Source organism: Neoarius graeffei, chromosome 13 (assembly GCF_027579695.1).
Source record: "Neoarius graeffei isolate fNeoGra1 chromosome 13, fNeoGra1.pri, whole genome shotgun sequence".
NCBI classification, from domain to species: domain Eukaryota; kingdom Metazoa; phylum Chordata; class Actinopteri; order Siluriformes; family Ariidae; genus Neoarius; species Neoarius graeffei.
In genome coordinates, this window is record NC_083581.1 from 42,818,670 (window position 1) to 42,841,434 (window position 22,765).

The 22,765-nt window shown below is 41.6% G+C and overlaps 1 protein-coding gene across 1 annotated transcript in view; it reads left to right on the forward strand.

Annotated features, from left to right (window-relative positions):
- The window catches only part of LOC132896734 (collagen alpha-1(XXIV) chain), a 286,940-nt gene that overhangs the window by 78,219 nt on the left and 185,956 nt on the right, over positions 1 to 22,765 (forward strand). The window contains exons 4-5 of the mRNA XM_060937767.1: positions 6,878 to 6,931; positions 20,765 to 20,818. Coding sequence (XP_060793750.1) covers positions 6,878 to 6,931; positions 20,765 to 20,818 — 108 coding nt within the window. The remainder of the gene's footprint in view (positions 1 to 6,877; positions 6,932 to 20,764; positions 20,819 to 22,765) is intronic.

The window sequence follows — 22,765 nt, forward strand, 5'->3', positions numbered from 1 at the left end:
ATCTTTAATTTGAAAAAAAAAAAAATTCTGAGAACAACAAATCCCTCATCAAGAAATGATTATTTTCAGCAAAAGCACATGTGCCACTATTATTAACACCCCTGCATTTAATACTTTACACAATCTCCCTTTGTCAGTAAAACAGCACTGAGTCTCTCCTATAACATTTTATAAGGTTGGAGATACAGAGCAGGGCATCGGAGATCATTGCTCTTTACACACTCTCTCCAGATCATCCAGGGTTCTAGGCCCTCTCTTGTGCTCTCTCCTCTTCAGCTCACCCCACAGGTTTTCATTGGGGTTCACTGAGATGGCCAGGGTGGAGACTTGATTCTTTGGTCAGTGAACCATTTTTGTGTTGATTTGGACATGTGCTTCAGATCATTGTCCTGCTGGAAAATCCAATGATGATCCAATTTTAGTTTCCTGGCAGAGACAGCCAGAGTTTGATTTAAAATGTCCTGGTATTTCACGGACTCCATGATGCCATGTACCCTAAGCAGGTTTCCAGGGCCTTTGGAGGAAAAACAGCCCCAAAACATCACAGAGCTTCCAACATATTTTACAGCTGGGATCGGGTTCTTTTCATTATAGCCATCCTTCTTTTTACGCCAAACCCATGCCAAACCAACCTTGAGTGTTTATTGCTGAAGTGCTCCATTTTTGTTCCATTAGACCAGAGAACACGGTTCCAGTCAAAGTTGTCGTAGTGTTTCACAAACTTCAGGTGCTTATGTTTGTGTTTAACTGACAGCAAAGGCTTTTTTCTGGCAAACCTTCCAAATAATCTGTTGGCATGGAAGTGGAGTCTAATGGTGGTTTTGGAGACTTAGAAACCTCAAGATCTTTTTCTTGTAATTCACCAACAGTGATCCTTGGGGATTTTTTGCCTCTCTTACCCTCCTCCTCACTGTGCGTCGGGGTAAAATAAACTTGGGTCCTCTTCCAGGCAAGTTTCTAACAGTTCCAGTTGGTGTCCACTTTTTCATTATTGCCCTAACAGTAGGAATGAACATGTTCAGGCGAGTAGCTATATATTTTTTTAACTGACTTAAAGCTCATTTGGTTTGTGTGTTCTCTTATCTTTCCCATGTTGATGGATGACTAAACCCTGTGTCTGAAATCGCTCCCTTGTTCACTACTCCCTACTCCCTACATAGGGACTTACCATATAGAGGACTATATAGTGAGCTCATTGTTAAAATGAAAAAACGCTTTCAGACACTAGTCCGTTGCACTGGTATTTATATCATTACTGTCGCACAATTAAAACGTGCCAGATCAGGTGGCTGGTGGGTTTTCAAAATAATAAATAAATGCATTTATTTTTTTCGCGGTGCAGTTTCCATCAAATCCTGCGCTCTGATTGGCTGACGAGCGGGTCCGTATCCTATGGTACGGACCCCAGTTATGGACCCTGGTTACGGACCTCTGGCGACTCGCTCGTTCACAACAACAATAAACATAGTAGTAATTTTTGTCGACATTTATCTTTTTTATAAGATTTTTATCAAAAAGCTTATAAATTTTTGCCAGCATTTCTCAGTATAATAGCATTAATTTTACCGAATGGATAGCGATAATGACAGTGTTCACAGCAAAAGCGAGTTTTACTACCCTGAGGAAGAAGAAATAAAATAAAACATTTCAGGAGAAAGCTCATCTCATTATCTCTAGCCGCTTTATCCTGTTCTACAGGGTCGCAGGCAAGCTGGAGCCTATCCCAGCTGACTACGGGCGAAAGGCGGGGTACACTCTGGACAAGTCGCCAGATCATCACAGGGCTGACACAGACACAGACAACCATTCACACTCACATTCACACCTACGGTCAATTTAGAGTCACCAGTTAACCTAACCTGCATGTCTTTAGACCAGGGGTTTTCAAAGTGTGGGAGAGTCAGCCCCCCCTCGGAGAGCAAATAAACAACAGCGCCCCCCCTTACAATTTTTGTTGTTGCTATACTTAAAGTTCCATTCGTATTTAAAAAAAAAATGGTTGTTGTACACATTTTTTCTTTTTCACATTTTAAACAATATATCCCATCATGCATTGCGGTCACACTGAAAGAAATCAAATTAAAAGTCTCAAATTTGATTTGATAAAAGGCAGCGGCAAAGAAGAAAGTATTCAGCCTTGCTTTAAAAAGACTGAAAGATGCAGGTACTTTGTATTGATTAATAAAGAAGAAACCTTAATTTGTCACACGCACACTGAAATTCATCCTGTATATTTAACCCATCTGAAGCAGTGAACACACACACAGAACAGTGGGCAGCCACACACAGCGCCTAGGGAGCAGTACCTTGCTCAAGGGCACTTCAGCCCAAGGCCACCCCACATTAACCTAACCAACTGCATGTCTTTGGACTGTGGGAGGAAACCCACGCAGACATGGGGAGAACATGCAAACTCCACACAGAAAGGCCCTCGCCGGCCGCTGGGTTCGAACCCGGAACTCTCTTGCTGTGAGGTGACCGCGCTAACCACTTACACCACTGTGCCACCCACGTGGGAAATACGCTCAGTATAATATGTATTTATCACAAAAATACATATATGTTATTTACCAGCTGGGAGGGCCGTATCGTGAAATACCGTTACCGAGGTCTTGAAAGTACTGACGGAGGCCGTCTGGGCCGAGGTCAGTATTCAAGGCCAAGGTCACGGTATTTCACCATACGGACCGACCTTAAGCTGGTAAATATATTTATTTTTTCTTTACCAAATTCTAACAGAAAACGAGAGCGCCCGAAAGGGAAAACCCGAGCCGAGCCGCCATTTTGAATCCTCATTCACGGCTGTAATGCAACACATTTTCACATTTTTTCACATTTTAAGTGCTTTTTAAAACATCTTGTTTTACACATTTTAAACATCCCATAGCATCATTAGCTAGCACCTCTTGGCAGACAACACTCTGTGGCAGTGGAGCATCTTCAGATCCAGTCCATGAAAATCCAAACTTTAAATAATCGTGGTCATACTTCCTTCTTTTTCCAGTCCCCCAGGATTCCGCGGGCCTTTTTTGTGATTGCCGCGGGCTAAAATGTCTGATGTTGCGGGGGTTTTCCAAAAAAATTGCGATGAAAGTTGCGGTGTTTTTTAGGTTTTTGTTGCGATTACATTGCGGGAGGAAGTGAAAGTTGCGAGAAATTGCGATTTTCTCTTTTTGTGATTAAAATTGAGTGATATGTTAACTATTAAGTTATTACTGAAAAACTATTGATTAAAAAAACAAAGACACTGAGAAATGGTCCTATAAACAACTTTACCAATGTAAAAGATTACCAGGACTACAAAAATGCAGAAAAATAGGCTTTACTTATCCAAATGCACCTGTTGGTTCAAAAGTTAAAGTGCAGAGAACCTCACAGCACAACATGAAGTTACCTTCAAATATAATATAATATAAATGCCTCAGCTTTTATGTAAGAAAAAAAACCTATTAATACTAGTACTGTGTGCAGGCAGTCTCTCCTGAAGACTAAATTAAACAATAATTATACACTAATAAAATAAATGGCTCAGGCTTCATAGAAGAAAAAAACAATTTGAACAGAATCTCACAGTATGATGCTGAAGCTGCCTAAACAATGGAAAATAAAATACCATTTTGGCAAAAATGTTGGCATCCATTAACTTCTTGTATTAAGTAAAAAAAAAAATAAAGTGCACACAGTCCTTCACTGTAAACATAACACACTTTCACTGTTGCCAGATACTGCTGACGTTTTCCAGTCCAAATTATGTTCCAAACCCGCCAAAATGCACTTGAAATCGTCCAATCTGGCAACACGACACGCATGCTGCTTCTCTTGAACACACGGAAGTAAGGCGGAAGGTAGTTTGTCGACGTCACCTCAAGACGACGCCAACGATTGATCAAATTTGCGTTGATTGGATATAATTGCAACACCGCCCTGAATTCGCGGGGATTGGTTGAATTTGCGCTGAAGTTGCAAATCGCAACATCCTGGAGGCTCTGTTTTTTTGCTTGGCCCAGACTTTGTCTCCTCACTCACTGTAGCTTTAGGTACTAAAAACCGATCCATTTTGTCTCTCACGTTGCGCCCCCCCTGAAGAACTCTGGCGCCCCCCGGGGGGGCGTGCCCCACACTTTGAAAAGCCCTGCTTTAGACTGTGGGGGAAACCGGAGCAAATCCACACGGACAACATGCAAACTCCACACAGAAAGGCCCTCGCTGGCCACGGGGCTCGAACCCGGACCTTCTTGCTGTGAGGCGACAGCGCTAACCACTACACCACCGTGCCACCCCAGGAGAAAGCTAAAAACCTGTAACTTGCTAATGCCGAGCAAAAACATGGCTGAATCCTGAATGACTCAATTTTGTATAAATAGGGCACTACATAGGCGGCAAAATGTAGTTTTTTTCTTGCCATGGAAGTGCACTTGTATACCGAGGAGGAAGCAATTTGCATTACAGCCGTGAATGAGGATTCAAAATGGCGGCTCGGCTCGGGTTTTCCCTTTCGGGCGCTCTCGTTTTCTGTTAGAATTTGGTAAAGAAAAAATAAATATATTTACCAGCTTAAGGTCGGTCCGTATGGTGAAATACCGTGACCTTGGCCTTGAATACTGACCTCGGCCCAGACGGCCTCCGTCAGTACTTTCAAGACCTCGGTAACGGTATTTCACGATACGGCCCTCCCAGCTGGTAAATAACATATATGTATTTTTGTGATAAATACATATTATACTGAGCGTATTTCCCACGTGGGTGGCACAGTGGTGTAAGTGGTTAGCGCGGTCACCTCACAGCAAGAGAGTTCCGGGTTCGAACCCAGCGGCCGGCGAGGGCCTTTCTGTGTGGAGTTTGCATGTTCTCCCCATGTCTGCGTGGGTTTCCTCCCACAGTCCAAAGACATGCAGTTGGTTAGGTTAATGTGGGGTGGCCTTGGGCTGAAGTGCCCTTGAGCAAGGTACTGCTCCCTAGGCGCTGTGTGTGGCTGCCCACTGTTCTGTGTGTGTGTTCACTGCTTCAGATGGGTTAAATATACAGGATGAATTTCAGTGTGCGTGTGACAAATTAAGGTTTCTTCTTTATTAATCAATACAAAGTACCTGCATCTTTCAGTCTTTTTAAAGCAAGGCTGAATACTTTCTTCTTTGCCGCTGCCTTTTATCAAATCAAATTTGAGACTTTTAATTTGATTTCTTTCAGTGTGACCGCAATGCATGATGGGATATATTGCTTTGGTTAGCGACCATCGGTTGTACAGTACTTTTCGTGATGCATTGTGGGATATTTTGAGTGCACTATATAGGGTGTAAATAATCCTCACTAAGGTTTCGGACAGCACTACAGAATGGCGTCCCCACTATATAGTGCTCTATATAGTGAGTAGGGAGCGATTTCGGACACAGGGTAAGGGAATTTGGCCTCTGTGTGTCACCTCATATTTGTCCCGCAGTTAATCAGGAATTCGTGGATTACAGCTTGAAAGTTCCTACACACTCCATTCAACTCAAACATGTACAATTTAAATGGGAAACATGCTTCAATTACATTGTGTTCACTGTAATTTCCAGGGGTGCAAATAATAGTGGCACATGCGTTTTTATTGAAAATAGTTACTTCTTGATGAGGGATTTGTTTTTCTCTGAGTAAATTTGTTTCAGTTAAAGGTTGGATTTTTCTCATTTTTTCAGTGTGAGATGAAGCGACTTCACCAAAACGTGTATTTTTTTAATAACCATTTTTACTAATCTTTACAAGGGGTGTATCAGTAAACCTGCCGATTTCGACCAAATTACAAACATGGACTCTGTGAACTACACTTCCCAGAACTCACAGCGCCCTCTGTCTCCCGACTATTAACCACAGCTGTCATTCATCACCCCATTAGTCCCTCTGCCTATTTAAATCCCACTCTCACACCACTTCACTGCAAAGTATCATTCTGCCTTTCCCAGTACATACCGAGCCTTGTTTATTTCTGACTGACGCACATTTTCTCGACTTTAGCTTCTCCTCTCTCGTTTACTCTCTTGCCTGTCCTTGTTTGCCCCGTTTGCCGTTCGCCCGACCATTGCTAGTTCTTCGACCCTGATTCACGTCTCACGTTTTGGCTTGTTCACTGTTTGCTCTACTCTCCTTTTCTGCGCATATGTCCGTAAGTGCCTGCACCGTGACAGGGTGCCAATAATTGTGGAGGGCATTGTATTACGACTGTCATGTCTATACCGGTATTGACCTCACACTCCATAGCACAGAGTGCACCACAGGCCTACAAATCCCATCAGATACGTTCACGCTCACCTGATTACTGATTGTCTTTCCCTGGTTTCAGTTACCCACACACTATAATATAAACACTCCCATCTCACCCAATAAGACAGTCGGCTAACCATGTAATGTAATATTCAGCATTTTTACTGAAGTTACCAAACTTATTTTTCCAGGTAATATATCAGATCCTATTCACACATAAACCTTTCTCTTTTTGTGGAAATTCCCAGGATGTTGATTCTGCCTTGTGTTCACACTTAATCCTCTTCCCAGACATTAAACTCCTGCATAAAATCTCATGTTTTATAGGAGCTCAGGTTTACGGCTCCTTGTTCTTGCCTGTCTTTAAAACAGTACAGTGCTGGACAGGAGATGGGTTAGTAGTAAAGAGCGAAGCAGACATGTCTGCAGTCCGGGGGTTTACATTCAGGTTACATGCACATTTTCTTCTGAATGAGTGAGATAAACACAGACTTGGCCTGAAAAACATGAGGTTTCACTTACACTGCGCATCTTGTTTCCCCAAGCAGACTATTGTACATTGTAAGAAAAGCTCTTTCATCAACTGCTGGCTAGTTTTTCTGTCTTTTCGCGCTCATCTCATGTCTCTGTTGTCTTGCAGGGTTCTCCCGGTCCCCCCGGTCTCCCTGGGCCAGCTGGAAAGAGAGGACCACGGGTAAGATCCTCCCCTTTTTTCATCCCCGCTTTTGTTTTGTTGTGCTTAATTACGCTGGAGGAGTGGATTTATTTTCTATCACAAATCACATGTTTATATTAATGCACTTGTTCTAATATGTTATCATTTATACACTAACAACTTACACAAGGACTTGACAGTTTAAAAAATCGTTGATATGGTGAAGTTTTCTGGAAGGAGATGTTTAGTTCACATTTAATTTGTTTTTTTCCTGTCTTATTAAGAATGGCGGGTGATGGAATGACTGTTTATAGCTGCTCTAACATAACTAATAGACAAACAAGCAGGAGCTAGCTTGTTTCGTGGACGTTCCATAAACGCTATCTTCTTCTTTAGCGTTCCGCCTAATGGTAGGCCACTCTGACAGCTTCAGCCATCAGAGCTTCTCAGGAAGAATTACAGTAGTGGTTTCCTGTTTCCTTCTACTGGATTATTATAGAGGTTTTCTTCTCTCAACCATTCACACCAACGGACAATCAAGAGTAGCCAGTTAACCTAACCTGCATGTCTTTGGACTGTGGGGGAAACCGGAGCACCCGGAGGAAACCCACGCGGACACGGGGAGAACATGCAAACTCCACACAGAAAGGCCCTCGTTGGCCGCTGGGCTCGAACCCAGAACCTTCTTGCTGTGAGGCGACAGTGCTAACCACTTACACCACCGTGCCTCCCCACAAACATTATAAACAGCTAAAAATTATAGGGTCATTATTAGTTAATAAGAATTAAAAATAATCCCGAGAAATTGCAGTTGTATAAGAAGAACTATAAGGGCACTCGGTAGAGTGTATATTGCCGCCAAGCCACATTTTTGGATTTGCATCAAAATCTAATCATTTGCTCCTTGGCCCATGGCTCAGCTTTCCTCAAAGTGTCATCAAAATCCGTTCACTACTTTTTGAGTTACATTGGAAACAAACAGAGGTGAAAACATAACCACCTCCAACAAAGTTGGTGGAGGTAATAAAACACTTCAGGATATGCTGTTTTAGGAAAATAATCAACTTCAGAGTGATACCATAAAATCCATGTGATGATTATTTTCTGTACTGAAATGTTTTATAATTTACTTCATAGTGTGAGTGTGAGATTAAACACAATTCCGTTATTCAAGTTAACCACAAAGCTCCCCTTCCCCCCTATTTTTACTCATCTTTACCAAGGGTGCCAATAATTCTGGAGCTGCCGCTATGTACTGCTGCACTTTCTACTATAGGGGATATTGAGTAAAGGATTATTTTAATTGTCCTATGTAAAATGTAATGAGAAGTAGGGCATACTAAAGTAGTATTATTGCATAATTTATGATGAATAAATTAATTAGTTTTCCTGATTTTCAGCAGATTTATAAAAATAATAACTTAAAGCACCAAAATGTGGGGAAAAGGTGATAAAGTGGACTACAACTGACAGGAACACTCACATAGATTGGATTGGTGCTGTTATGGAGGCAGCCAAGTGTTAGAGAAAAAAATGGCATGTGACACACACACTTGGTGTTTTTTCAGGGATTGCTGAGGAGAGAGAAACATCTGCTGCATCATATGATGATGAGAAGTGAGACGCAGATTGTTTACGTTCCCAAAATTCACCAGTAAACATCTGGCAGAGCTCACACCGAGACTCAGATTGTCTTGCTCAACACACTTGATTGTCTTAAACCTGTTACATAAAGCCTACCATAATCTCACACACGTCTGTGTGTGTGTGTTAGATGAAGAGAGGGAGACGAGTGTGTTACAGATGTGCATGACAGCATGCATTCCAGTGGCATGCTAGCACAGACACACACACATATTTTATATATATATATAATACACACACACACACACACACACATATATTTAGCCCACAAGCTGAGATCAGTGCTGTTCTGTGAGCTGTGTGAGAACAGACAGTGGGATATAAATCACCGCTATAGCCATGAACTCATGGGAACTGCATTACCTGTCTCAGTGCAGAGCGTGTGTATCATATCATATTAACTAAAAAAAAAAGTTGGAAAAGAAAAAGTGTTTATAATGTATGGGTGCAGATGTAAGGGTGTTTATTTGGGTCATTCTAGCAAATGGGGCGGCGTGGTGGTGTAGTGGTTAGCGCTGTCGCCTCACAACAAGAAGGTCCTGGGTTCGAGCCCCGTGGCCAGCGAGGGCCTTTCTGTGCGGAGTTTGCATGTTCTCCCCGTGTCTGCGTGGGTTTCCTCTGGGTGCTCCGGTTTCCCCCACAGTCCAAAGACATGCAGGTTAGGTTAACTGGTGACTCTAAATTGACCGTAGATGTGGGTGTGAATGGTTGTCTGTGTCTATGTGTCAGCCCTGTGATGACCTGGCGACTTGTCCAGGGTGTACCCCGCCTTTCGCCCGTAGTCAGCTGGGATAGGCTCCAGCTTGCCTGCGACCCTGTAGAACAGGATAAAGCGGCTAGAGATAATGAGATGAGATGAGATAGCCATGAACTCATGGGAACTGCATTACCTGTCTTTTACACTCAGTAGGTGTACAGGAAAGCCAATCAGGAATCACCTCGCGTAGAGCACCAGATTCTGGCACTACAACAACCGAGGCCTTTAAACAACCACAGTTATTTCAGGTCAGACTCACCAAAGCATGATGGCTTCAGTCTGCTGATTACTGGGTTCAGATCCACTATGGGGCTGAGTAATAACAGAAAAGGCCACGCTGAACCACATAAAATATGCTTATATCAAACATTTGTGACGTTTGAGCTTATGGTGCTAATTTCTTGCTTGGTGCCGTATTTTCATTATTTCTGTGAGATGTTAAAGGTTGCGTGCTGTGATGATGTTATGGTTATTTGCATTGCTAGCACAGTTACATACAATGGTGATTAATAGGACAAAACATTTAACAATCTATAAAATATAAGAGATAATGCTCGAGTTTTGCTGTTAGCCCCTAAAAACAAAACAACACCTTTTTTCCTCATTCGCCATATTCAGCAATGTTCAACATAGAGGTAAATTAAGATTTTCTCAATTCGATGCAAATTAGGCAAGGACCCTGTTAAGATGTTGCCCTGCTTACAACTATACTATGGTTCCTCACTACGAGACAAAGTTAATTTTATTCTGTCATTCACACCCTCTCCTTAAATGCGTATAGAAAAATATAGAGAAAAATAAAGCTTGGAAGAAAGCATCAGAAATAGCCCCCACGCATAACTATGTCATCACTTGTTTACCGCAATGCATTGCGGGGGATAGCTGGGGTTGGTAGTTGAGCGATATGACGAATGTCAGATTAATTCTATGTGAGAGTTCGGTGAGAGGAGCGATTTTGCCGTGCTCTGTTGTGGAAGACAATGAAATTGGTGATTTACAGTGGCGCTTGAAAGTTTGTGAACCCTTTAGAATTTTCGATATTTCTGCATAAATATGACCTAAAACATCATCGGATTTTCAAACAAGTCCTAAAAGTAGATAAAGAGAACCCAGTTAAACAAATGAGACAAAAATATTGTACTTGGTCATTTATTTATTGAGGAAAATGATCCAATATTACATATCTGTGGGTGGCAAAAGTATGTGAAACTCTAGGATTAGCAGTTAATTTGAAGGTGAAATTAGAGTCAGGTGTTTTCAATCAATGGGATGACAATCAGGTGTGAGTGGGCACCCTGTTTTATTTAAAGAACAGGGATCTATCAAAGTCTGATCTTCACAACACATGTTTGTGAAAGTGTATCATGGCATGAACAAAGGAGATTTCTGAGGACCTCAGAAAAAGCATTGCTGACGCTCATCAGGCTGGAAAAGTTTACAAAACCATCTCTAAAGAGTTTGGACTCCACCAATCCACAGTCAGACAGATTGTGTACAAATGGAGGAAATTCAAGACCATTGTTACCCTCCCCAGGAGTGGTTGACCAACAAAGATCACTCCAATAGCAAGGTGTGTAATAGTCGGCAAGATTACAAAGGACCCCAGGGTAACTTCTAAGCAACTGAAGGCCCCTCTCACATTGGCTAATGTTCATGAGTCCACCATCAGGAGAACACTGAACAACAATGCATGGCAGGGTTGCAAGAAGAAAGCCACTGCTCCCCAAAAAGAACATTGCTGCTCGTCTGCAGTTTGCTAAAGATCGCATGGACAAGCCAGAAGGCTATTGGAAAAATGTTTTGCGGAAGGATGAGACCAACATAGAACTTTTTGGTTTAAATGAGAAGCACTATGTTTGGAAAAAGGAAAACACTGCATTCCAGTATAAGAACCTTATCCCATCTGTGAAACATGGTGGTGGTAGTATCATGGCTTGGGCTTGTTTTGCTGCATCTGGGCCAGGACGGCTTACCATCATTGATGGAACAATGAATTCTGAATTATACCAGCGAATTGCAAAGGAAAACGTCAGGACATCTGTCCATGAACTGAATCTCAAGAGAAGGTGGGTCATGCAGCAAGACAACAACCCTAAGCACACAAGTCGTTCTACCAAAGAATGGTTAAAGAAGAATAAAGTTAACATTTTGGAATGGCCAAGTCAAAGTCCTGACCTTAATCCAATCGAAATGTTGTGGAAGGACCTGAAGTGAGCAGTTCATGTGAGGAAACCCACCAACATCCCAGAGTTGAAGCTGTTCTGTACGGAGGAATGGGCTAAAATTCCTCCAAGCTGGTGTGCAGGACTGATCAACAGTTACCGGAAACGTTTAGTTGCAGTTATTGCTGCACAAGGGGGTCACACCAGATACTGAAAGCAAAGGTTCACATACTTTTGCCACTCACAGATATGTAATATTTTCCTCAGTAAATAAATGACCAAGTATAATATTTTTGTCTAATTTGTTTAACTGGGTTCTCTTTATCTACTTTTAGGACTTGTGTGAAAATCTGATGATGTTTGTCACATTTATGCAGAAATATAGAAAATTCTAAAGGGTTCACAAACTTTCAAGCACCACTGTAAAGAGGTGGATAACATGTCGAGGGTTTACAGCAGGAAAATCGGAATCCAAATCAAGCTTGGTGAGAAGGTAAGAGTCTAGACTAAGTCTACCACACTGTACAACAATATCAAATCTCAGAATGTCTTATTTCTGAGGACGTATATTGCACCAGCTAAACTTTATCGAGAAAAAAAAAATCTATCTGAATATTGGGAATTGGCGCCGAGCAGCACTCTCGTGGGGGATTCGTGGGCGAATAACGGTCCGAGTGATAAATGAATGATTAGTTAAATAAAACCTGATATCAGGAAACATTACCCCCCAAAAAAACCCTTTGGAAACCCGCTGATCTGCCGTGTGATGTTCAGTATAAATGCATTTTCTTCAATAAATGCTGCTAGTGAGGTACAACCGAACATTATACATACCCCAAAGAGAACCCTTCATGGTTTGAGAGTTTTATCAGTCCGAAAGGCTGGTCTATAATGAAATATGCTCTTATCTGAATTGAGACGAGCTGCTCCGTACCTCTCTGAGCTTTGCGCGACCTCCCAGTCAGTCAGACTCAGTCAGACGCGCTGTCACTCCTGTTAGCAATGTAGCTAGGCTCAGCATGGCCAATGGTATTTTTTGGGGCTGTAGTTAGATGCGACCAAACTCTTCCGCGTTTTTCTTGTTTACATAGGTTTATATGACCAGTGACATGAAACAAGTTCAGTTACACAAATTGAAATGTAGCGATTTTCTATGCTATGGAAAGTCCGCACTATAATGACAGGCGTACTAACACCTTCTGCGCGCTTCGGCAGCGCATTGATACGGAGCTCAGATATCAATGCGCTGCCGAAGCGCGCAGAAGGTGTTAGTACGCCTGTCATTATAGTGCGGACTTTCCATAGCATAGAAAATCGCTACATTTCAATTTGTGTAACTGAACTTGTTTCAGCTCCGGTTTCCCCCACAGTCCAAAGACATGCAGGTTAGGTTAACTGGTGACTCTAAATTGACCGTAGGTGTGAATGTGAGTGTGAATGGTTGTCTGTGTCTATGTGTCAGCCCTGTGATGACCTGGCGACTTGTCCAGGGTGTACCCCGCCTTTCGCCCGTAGTCAGCTGGGATAGGCTCCAGCTTGCCTGCGACCTTGTAGAAGGATAAAGCGGCTAGAGATGATGAGATGAGATGAGATGAGATGAACTTGTTTCATGTCACTGGTCATATAAACCTATGTAAACAGGAAAAACGTGGAAGAGTTTGGTCGCATCTAACTACAGCCCCAAAAAATACCATTGGCCATGCTGAGCCTAGCTACATTGCTAACAGGAGTGACAGCACGTCTGACTGCGTCTGACTGACTGGGAGGTCGCGCAAAGCTCGGAGAGGTACGGAGCAGCTCGTCTCAATTCAGATAAGAGCATATTTCATTATGGAAGTACGGTGGACTGTTCCTTTAAAGAAAGCAGATGTGCAGGTGTCTATTACATGGAAATCTTTTATTTATTTATTTATTTATTTATTTATTTATTTTTAATGCAACATAAGCTCCACCTCTTCCAAAAAACAAAAAAGCAACTAGAAGGGCACATGGCAGAGTGCATATCTATGCCAAGCCACATCTTAACAACCTCAAAATCAAATCACTTGAACCTAGGATAATACTAAGGCTGTCCACCAAATTTTATCAAAATCCATTCACTACTTTTTGAGTTACATTGGGAACAGACAAAAAAAAATCCTGGATCCTCATACATATCTGTATTTGCATCAAAATCTAATCAATTGTTCCTTGGCCCATGGCTCACCTTTCCTCAAAATTTCATCAAAATCCATTCACTGCTTTTTGAGTTACATTGTGAGTAGACAAATAAACAAACAAACGGAGCTGAAAACATAACCTTTTTCCAACACTGTTGACGGCGGTAATAAATGACAGAAAATAAACACCATTTATTTAACTTCAATAAGCACTTTATCCTGGTCAGGGTCATGGTGAATCCAGAGTCAATCCCGGGATCACAGGGAACAAGGCAGGAGAATTCACCCTGAATGGGATACCAGTCCATCACAAGGCACCATGCACACACTTTCACACACTCCTCCATACCTAGAGGTGATTTAGTGCAGCTCAAGTCTTCTTGCATGTTTTTGAGAGATGGAAGGAAACCGGGGAATTTGGAAGAAACCAGCCTGGACATAATGGAGAACATTAACAGTATCACAAGCTCAGGACTGAACCAGGAACCCTGGACCTAATAATAATAATAATGAGTCAATGAATGTGTCTTGCACTGAAAATGGAGAAGTCTGGTGATGAGTAGGTTCATGTTTAGGTTAAAACATTGTAAAACCTTCAAATGTGTGAAAATATGGGGGCGTCGTGGCTCAGGTGGATAAGGCGCCATACCATAAATCCGGGGACCCGGGTTTGATTCCGGCCTGAGGTCATTTCCCGATCCCTCCCCGTCTCTCTCTCCCGCTCATTTCCTGTCTCTACACTGTCCTGTCCAATAGAAAAAAAGCCCAAAAAATGTGTGAAAATATTGTAATTAAGTGTAATTTATTGTGTAATCACTGTTGTGTTATACAGTGAATGTGGCTGTGTACCGTACATCATCAGTAACCAAGTTTCTGAAAGTCTCTTTAGAGTGATGCATCTTATTCCATAAATATGTTTTTTTCCCTTGTACTCTTCTTGGCCATATTTCCTTTCCATGTGTCTTTTCTTCACTTCCTCTGAGGAAGAAGCTAATAAGTTTTTTGAGTCCAGTAAGTCTAACCACCCATCCATCCATCCATCCATCCATCCATTATCTATATCCCTTATCCGTCAGGGGAAGCTGGAGCCAATCTCAAATGACTTCAGGCGAGACACGGGGTCACCAATCTATCACAGGGCTAACACAGAGACGAACATCCATTCACACTCACATTCCCACCTATAAAGTCTAATTTTCAATTCTAATATGCCTATAAGATGTATGTGTTTACACAGGAAACAATAAGCACAGTATGTGCTTGGCTGGCACTTTTTGGTGGCATCAAGTCAAATAAAGTCAAGTTTATTTGTATTGCGCTTTTAACAACAGACATTGTCGCAAAGCAGCTTTACAGAAAATTAAAGACTTTAAACATGAGCTAATTTTAGCCCTAATTTATCCCCAATGAGCAAGCCTGTGGCGACGGTGGCAAGAAAAAAACTCCCTCAGACAACATGAGGAAGAAACCTCGAGAGGAACCCATCCTCATTTGGGTGATAACAGACAACGTGATTATAAATAATTCGCTTCTATAACTGTGTCCTATATAGTCACAAAGTACAGTATAAGTGTGAAACCAGGAAATTCATTATAGTTTTAACATGAAGTCTGTTTGGTTGAAGTTATAAACTGTTCATTGATGGAAACTTGGGTGTAAAACCGTTCATGACAACTGCAGTCTGAAAGTTAGCAAGTTAATTGTCGTCCTTGGGCATAAATGTATTGCTGTAAGGGTCCAGAGCCATCTTCCAAGTGTGTCTTTTGGCTGTCCATATGGGGCTGTCCTCCACAGGAGCAATGTGATGAGACTCCAGCCAGATGTAGGGCATCAGGATGGATCAGGCAGGTCCGAGGAGCAGAAGAGGTCAGCATCTCATTGGTGTCTCAGGATTGACATGTAACTTAGGGGTGGGGGTGTTAGTTATGGTCAATGTCATATGTCTGAACTGATGACTGTGGAGGAGTTCATGTTGGACCGCACTGATTCATGATGATCTTGAAATCCTCCTCCATTTGCTTTAGAATATGTTGCATTTTACTACATGTTGCATAGGTTGCAGTGTCCCATGCAGTCAAGTCAAGTCAAGTTTATTTGTATAGCGCTTTTAACAATAAACATTGTCACAATGCAGCTTTACAGAATTTGAATGACTTAAAACATGAGCTAATTTTATCCCTAATCTATCCACAATGAGCAAGCCTGTGGCGATGGTGGCAAGGAAAAACTCCCTCAGACGACATGGGGAAGAAACCTCGAGAGGAATCAGACTCAAAAGGGAACCCATCCTCATTTGGGCAACAGCAGACAACATGACTATAACATTAACAGTTTTAACATGAAGTCAGTTTCATTGATGTTATAAACTCTTCATTGATGGAAACTTGAGTGCAAAACTGTTCGTGACAACTGCAGTCCTGAAGTTAGCAAGTCAACTGTAGTCCTCAGCCATAAAAGCATTACTGTAAGTAATTGGCTATGGGTACATAGCCAATCCTAAGAGAAAAATTTATTATTTTTAGAAGCGGTTCAGTTACTTCAGGTATTATCTGTAATGATCTAGTAAGGGATCTAGTACACAAGTTGAGGATTTTGATGCGGAGATTAATGAAAGTAATTCAATTTCTCTAAGGGGAGTAAAAAATTCTAATTGCTGATCTGATGCAGTTATATTGTTAACTACAGGGTCACTTACATTAGCCTCGGTCACAACCGGCCGTACGTGCTCCTACGGCCGGTCTACGTGCAAAATACGCAAGAAACGCACGGAGGGCGCGCGTGAAACGCACGGAGGGCGCGCGTGTGACGTGCTGATTTTCGAGCCGTAGACTGGCCGCAGACCGGCCGCAGAGGTTCTTTGTCATGTCAAACAAACTCTACGGGCGTTTACGTTTTTTTCAGGTTGCAAGACAAACTTACGGCCAACATGCGTCTTTCTTCACGAACAAAAAAATCTGCAGCGATTTGGGAAATGCCAAAAATCGCACGGCCAAAAAATCGTACGTCCGGTTGTGACCTAGGCTATTGTCTGACCTTAAATTAGTAGTTTGAATTTTTTGTCAGATATTCTCAATTTTGTCATTAAAAAAAATTCATGAAGTTGTTGCTACTACATACTCCAGGTGTGCATGTGTCTATAGTGGACTTATTCCTGGTTAATTTTGCTACAGTATTAAATAGGAATCTAGGATTATTTATGTTATCTTCTATTAAGGAGGAGAGATATGTTGATCGAGCACTAGGAGCTTTTCTATACTTCAGGAAGCTCTCCTTCCATGCTAATTTGAACGCTACCAATTTTGTTTGACGCCATTTAGAGTGGAGGAAATAATTATTTGATCCTTTGCTGATTTTGTAAGTTTGTTCACTGACAAAGAAATGAACATTCTATAATTTTAATGGTAAGTTTATTTTAACTGTGAGAGACAAAACATCAAAAAGAAAATCCAGAAAATAACTTCATATAAAAGATATAAAGTGATTTTGCATTTCTTTGAGTGAAATAAGTATTTGAACCCTCTAGCAAACAAGACTTAGTATTTGGTGGCAAAACCCTTGTTGGCAAGCACAGCGGTCAGACGTTTCTTGTACAACCCCGATTCCAAAAAAGTTGGGACAAAGTACAAATTTTAAATAAAAACAGAATGCAATGATGTGGAAGTTTCCAAAATTTCATATTTTATTCAGAATAGAACATAGATGACATATCAAATGTTTAAATTGAGAAAATGTATCATTTAAAGACAAAAATTAGGTGATTTTAAATTTCATGACAACAACACATCTCAAAAAAGTTGGGACAAGGCCATGTTTACCACTGTGAGACATCCCCTTTTCTCTTTACAACAGTCTGTAAACGTCTGGGGACTGAAGAGACAAGTTGCTCAAGTTTAGGGATAGGAATGTTAACCCATTCTTGTCTAATGTAGGATTCTAGTTGCTCAACTGTCTTAGGTCTTTTTTGTCATATCTTCCGTTTTATGATGCGCCAAATGTTTTCTATGGGTGAAAGATCTGGACTGCAGGCTGGCCAGTTCAGTACCCGGACCCTTCTTCTACGCAGCCATGATGCTGTAATTGATGCAGTATGTGGTTTGGCATTGTCATGTTGGAAAATGCAAGGTCTTCCCTGAAAGAGACGTCGTCTGGATGGGAGCATATGTTGCTCTAGAACCTGGATATACCTTTCAGCATTGATGGTGTCTTTCCAGATGTGTAAGCTGCCCATGCCACACGCACTAATGCAACCCCATACCATCAGAGATGCAGGCTTCTGAACTGAGCGCTGATAACAACTCGGGTTGTCCTTCTCCTCTTTAGTCCGAATGACACGGCGACCCTGATTTCCATAAAGAACTTCAAATTTCGATTCGTCTGACCACAGAACAGTTTTCCACTTTGCCACAGTCCATTTTAAATGAGCCTTGGCCCAGAGAAGACGTCTGTGCTTCTGGATCATGTTTAGATACGGCTTCTTCTTTGAACTATAGAGTTTTAGCTGGCAACGGCGGATGGCACGGTGAATTGTGTTCACAGATAATGTTCTCTGGAAATATTCCTGAGCCCATTTTGTGATTTCCAATACAGAAGCATGCCTGTATGTGATGCAGTGCCGTCTAAGGGCCCGAAGATCACGGGCACCCAGTATGGTTTTCCGGCCTTGACCCTTACGCACAGAGATTCTTCCAGATTCTCTGAATCTTTTGATGATATGCACTGTAGATGATATGTTCAAACTCTTTGCAATTTTACACTGTCGAACTCCTTTCTGATATTGCTCCACTATTTGTCGGCGCAGAATTAGGGGGATTGGTGATCCTCTTGCCATCTTTACTTCTGAGAGCCGCTACCACTCCAAGATGCTCTTTTTATACCCAGTCATGTTAATGACCTATTGCCAATTGACCTAATGAGTTGCAATTTGGTCCTCCAGCTGTTCCTTTTTTGTACCTTTAACTATTCCAGCCTCTTATTGCCCCGTCCCAACTTTTTTGAGATGTGTTGCTGTCATGAAATTTCAAATGAGCCAATATTTGGCATGAAATTTCAAAATGTCTCACTTTCGACATTTGATATGTTGTCTATGTTCTACTGTGAATACAATATCAGTTTTTGAGATTTGTAAATTATTGCATTCCATTTTTATTTGCAATTTGTTCTTTGTCCCAACTTTTTTTGGAATCAGGGTTGTAGTTGATGACCAGGTTTGCGCACATGTCAGGAGGAATTTTGGTCCACTCCTCTTTGCAGATCATCTCTAGATCATTAAGGTTTTGAGGCTGTCGCTTCGCAACTCAGAGCTTCAGCTTCCTCCATAGGTTTTCTATGGGATTAAGGTCCAGAGACTGGCTAGACCACTCCATGACCTTAATGTGCTTCTTCTTGAGCCACTCCTTTGTTGCCTTGGCTGTATGTTTTGGGTCATTGTCGTGCTGGAAGACCCATCCACGACCCATTTTCAGTGTCCTGGCAGAGGGAAGGAGGTTGCCACTCAGGATTTTACGGTACATGGCCGCATCCATTCTTCCGTTGATGCAGTGAAGTAGTCCTGTGCCCTTAGCAGAGAAACACCCCCAAAGCATGTTTCCACCTCCATGCTTGACAGTGGGGATGGTGTTCTTTGGGTCATAGTCAGCATTTTTCTTCCTCCAAACACGGCGAGTTGAGTTAATGCCAAAGAGCTTGATTTTGGTCTCATCTGACCACAGCACCTTCTCCCAGTCACTCTCAGAATCATTCAGGTGTTCATTGGCAAACTTCAGACGGGCCTGCACATGTGCCTTCTTGAGCAGGGGGACCTTGGGGGCACTGCAGGATTTTAATCCATTATGGCGTAATGTGTTACCAATGGTTTTCTTGGTGACTGTGGTCCCAGCTGCCTTAAGATCATTCACAAGCTCCTCCCGTGTAGTTCTAGGCTGATCTCTCACCTTTCTCGTGATCATTGATACCCCACGAGGTGAGCTTTTGCGTGGGGCCCCAGACTGGGGTCGATTGATGGTCATTTTGTATTTCTTCCATTTTTGAACTATTGCACCAACAGTTGTCTCCTTCTCACCCAGCTTCTTGCTTATGGTTTTGTAGCCCAGTCCAGCCTTGTGCAGCTCTACAATCTTGTCCCTGACATCCTTAGACGGCTCTTTGGTCTTACCCATGTTGGAGAGGTTGGAGTCTGATTGATTCTGTGGACAGATGTCTTTTATACAGGTGTCAGTTTAAGACAGCTGTCTTTAATGCAGGTAACGAGTTGATTAGGAGTGTCTAACTGGTCTGTGGGAGCCAGAACTCTTAATGGTTGGTAGGGGATCAAATACTTATTTCACTCAACGAAATGCAAATCAGTTTATATATTTTATAAAATGTGATTTTCTGGATTTTCTTTTTGATATTCTATCTCTCACTGTTAAAATAAACCTACCCTTAAAATTATAGACTGTTCATATCTTTGCCAGTGGGCAAACTTACAAAATCAGCAAGGGATCAAATTATTAATTATTTCCTCCACTGTACGTTCCAATTTTCGAGTGGTCTGTTTTAAAGTGCGAGTGTCATCATTAAACCAGGGTGCTAATTTTTTGTCTCTGACCATTTTCCTTTTAAAAGGAGCTACATTATCTAAAGTATGGTGGAACGTTGACTCTAAGCATTCAGTTGCTTGATCAAGTTCTGCAGGGGCTGACAGTGACCCAGTCAAAGTAGATAACTCTGGGAGATCATTTATAAAGCTCTGTGCAGTAGTTGACGTGAATGTACATTTAATACAGTAGCGTGGTGAGGTGCATATATTATTACTCAGACATAGTTTGAATGAGATAATGATCTGAGATAACTTCAGACTGTGGAAGTATGACTATATTTTCTACGTTTAACCCGAATGTTAGTATTAGATCGAGGGTGTAGTGTCAGTACATTGCCCACATTTGCAATTTTTCTGTCTACAAAGGAAACACGAATTTCCAGTGCAATTTAATTTTCCAGCTTGTTGTGCTGTATATGATTTATACGCTGTGTATATTGTGTACTGCTGCATGTCTCCATCTGTCTGTGCTTGTCTGAGGATGATGTCATATGGACGAGATGAGTAATCATCTCTTTTTCTCTCTCTCTCTCTCTCTCTCTCTCTCTCTCTCTCTCTCTCTTTCTCCTGCAGGGTCCTCGTGGTCCTCCTGGGATTCCTGGCTCTCCTGGATTACCTGGCCCCAAGGTGAGTCCTCCAACACAAGGTCATTAACCTCACAGCGACTGGGTCCTAGACATGATAAAGCATGTATGGTTTTTGTAGCGCTATTGCTAATTTCCTGAAGGTTCCTCAGAGAGTTCAGAGTTCAGGTGGAATTCGGCTATTAGGCTTTTCAGAAGCAACCCGAAGAAGCTGGAGCTCGAATTCTTCAGGAGTGTCTTTGTCTCTGGTCGTTTCTATAGTAACAACTCATTCAGAGGGACTTGTACAGCAGATGTGCCATGTAAACAGGCCGATAAAAAAAATGTGTGTAAGAGGTTTTCTGTAAGAAGGTAATCAGGTTTATTTAACAATTATGTAAGGAGGCTTCAGTGTCATCACTTTGCAAAAGCTTTGAGAGTATAGCTATAGCTGCTGTACTGTAACGTAAGTGAGAATAGGAACTAACTTGTTTCTCTATGTTAAATGTAACTATAAACAGATAAAAGTATTTTTGCTCTTTAATAAATAAAAAAATGTCATCTTTGGGAAACTACTGTGGTTTAAGAGAAATACATAAATCACTTGTGGATGTTTTGTTATGGGAAAAGTAACTCTGCTTCATTCCCCCCATCACTGATTATTTTCCTATAACAGCACAACACAGAGTGTTTTATTCCTTATATATGTATAACAGTATGAAAAAGAAGAGCACAACAGTAGTGTGTGTGTGTGTGTGTGTGTGTGTGTGTGTGTGTGTGTGTGTGTGTGTGTGAGAGAGAGAGAGAAAACGAGTGTTGGCCGGTAGCTGGAGATGTGGGAGTAATGATTATTAATCCTGGGAGAGATGATGTGAGATGAGATGTAGAGAGGAAGTGTGTGTCGTTCCTCAGAGCGTTGCTGTGACTCACTCACCATTAAACACTGCAGTGTAAACACAGGCATCTTCATAAAGGGGGTTTTATGTTCATGAAGAGGTCAGAACAAATTGTGAGCAAAATCGGTGCATTGGTCACTGACTTGCATTTAGCACATGAAATTTAAAATTTTCCTCAAACATTAGCAAGCAAACTTAGTGAGGACTTTACTCATTGTGCGATTAGCAGCATTTTTGAATTTTGAAACATTTTTTCCCGCTGCACTTTAAAGCTAGACTGCCTTGCAGATTTTTCAAGTGTAGGTCATAAAAATAATTTTCCCTGACACCCAATTATTTTTGTTTAGTGGACCGAAAGCTACTGAATTCGAATCACAGACTTCTAATTTTATTAGTTTTTTTTTAAAAGAACAATTAATGAATTTAGGGCCATGTGGCCCTAAATTCTCCGCTATTTTTTCCTGCTTCAACATGACCCAATTCAAGATACTATGTCAAGCATCATGTGGTGGGCTTTCCCCGTTCATGCAAGGCATTGTGGGATACAAATTTGAAACAGGAGAGAAAAATGGAGGACGTGAGTGTGCGACTGAAACGTGAAAGACCAACTACAGTAACGGAAAACAAGAAGAAAAGACGTTATGTTGTGAAGGAAAGGAGACGCAGGACCAAACTAATAAATATCGGTGGTCAGTGAGCACCTCGGTGTGATCAGCTGTTCGTTTAGCAACAGAATGATGTAACTGTCAGTGCACGGTCAAGGTAAACCTGTAGACGGCGGTAATGCAACACTGGATGCCAGCTGCTGTAAAACCTTAAAGAAGAAAAAAAGAAGAAGAAGAAGAAGAAGAAGCTAACCCTGCGCATGCTCACACAGATTTCCTCTGTCTGCTTGCCTGCGCAAAGCGAGCGATTTCATGCACATTATTTGCTCAGGAATCCCCTCAAATTAAATAACTTCCCAGCCACAGAATGGCCTGATATTTTGTGAGATATTACAGAAATAAACATATATCACAATGACCAAATTTCAGAGGGAACTACAGTGGTGCTTGAAAGTTTGTGAACCCTTTAGAATTTTCTATATTTCTGCATAAATATGACCTAAAACATCA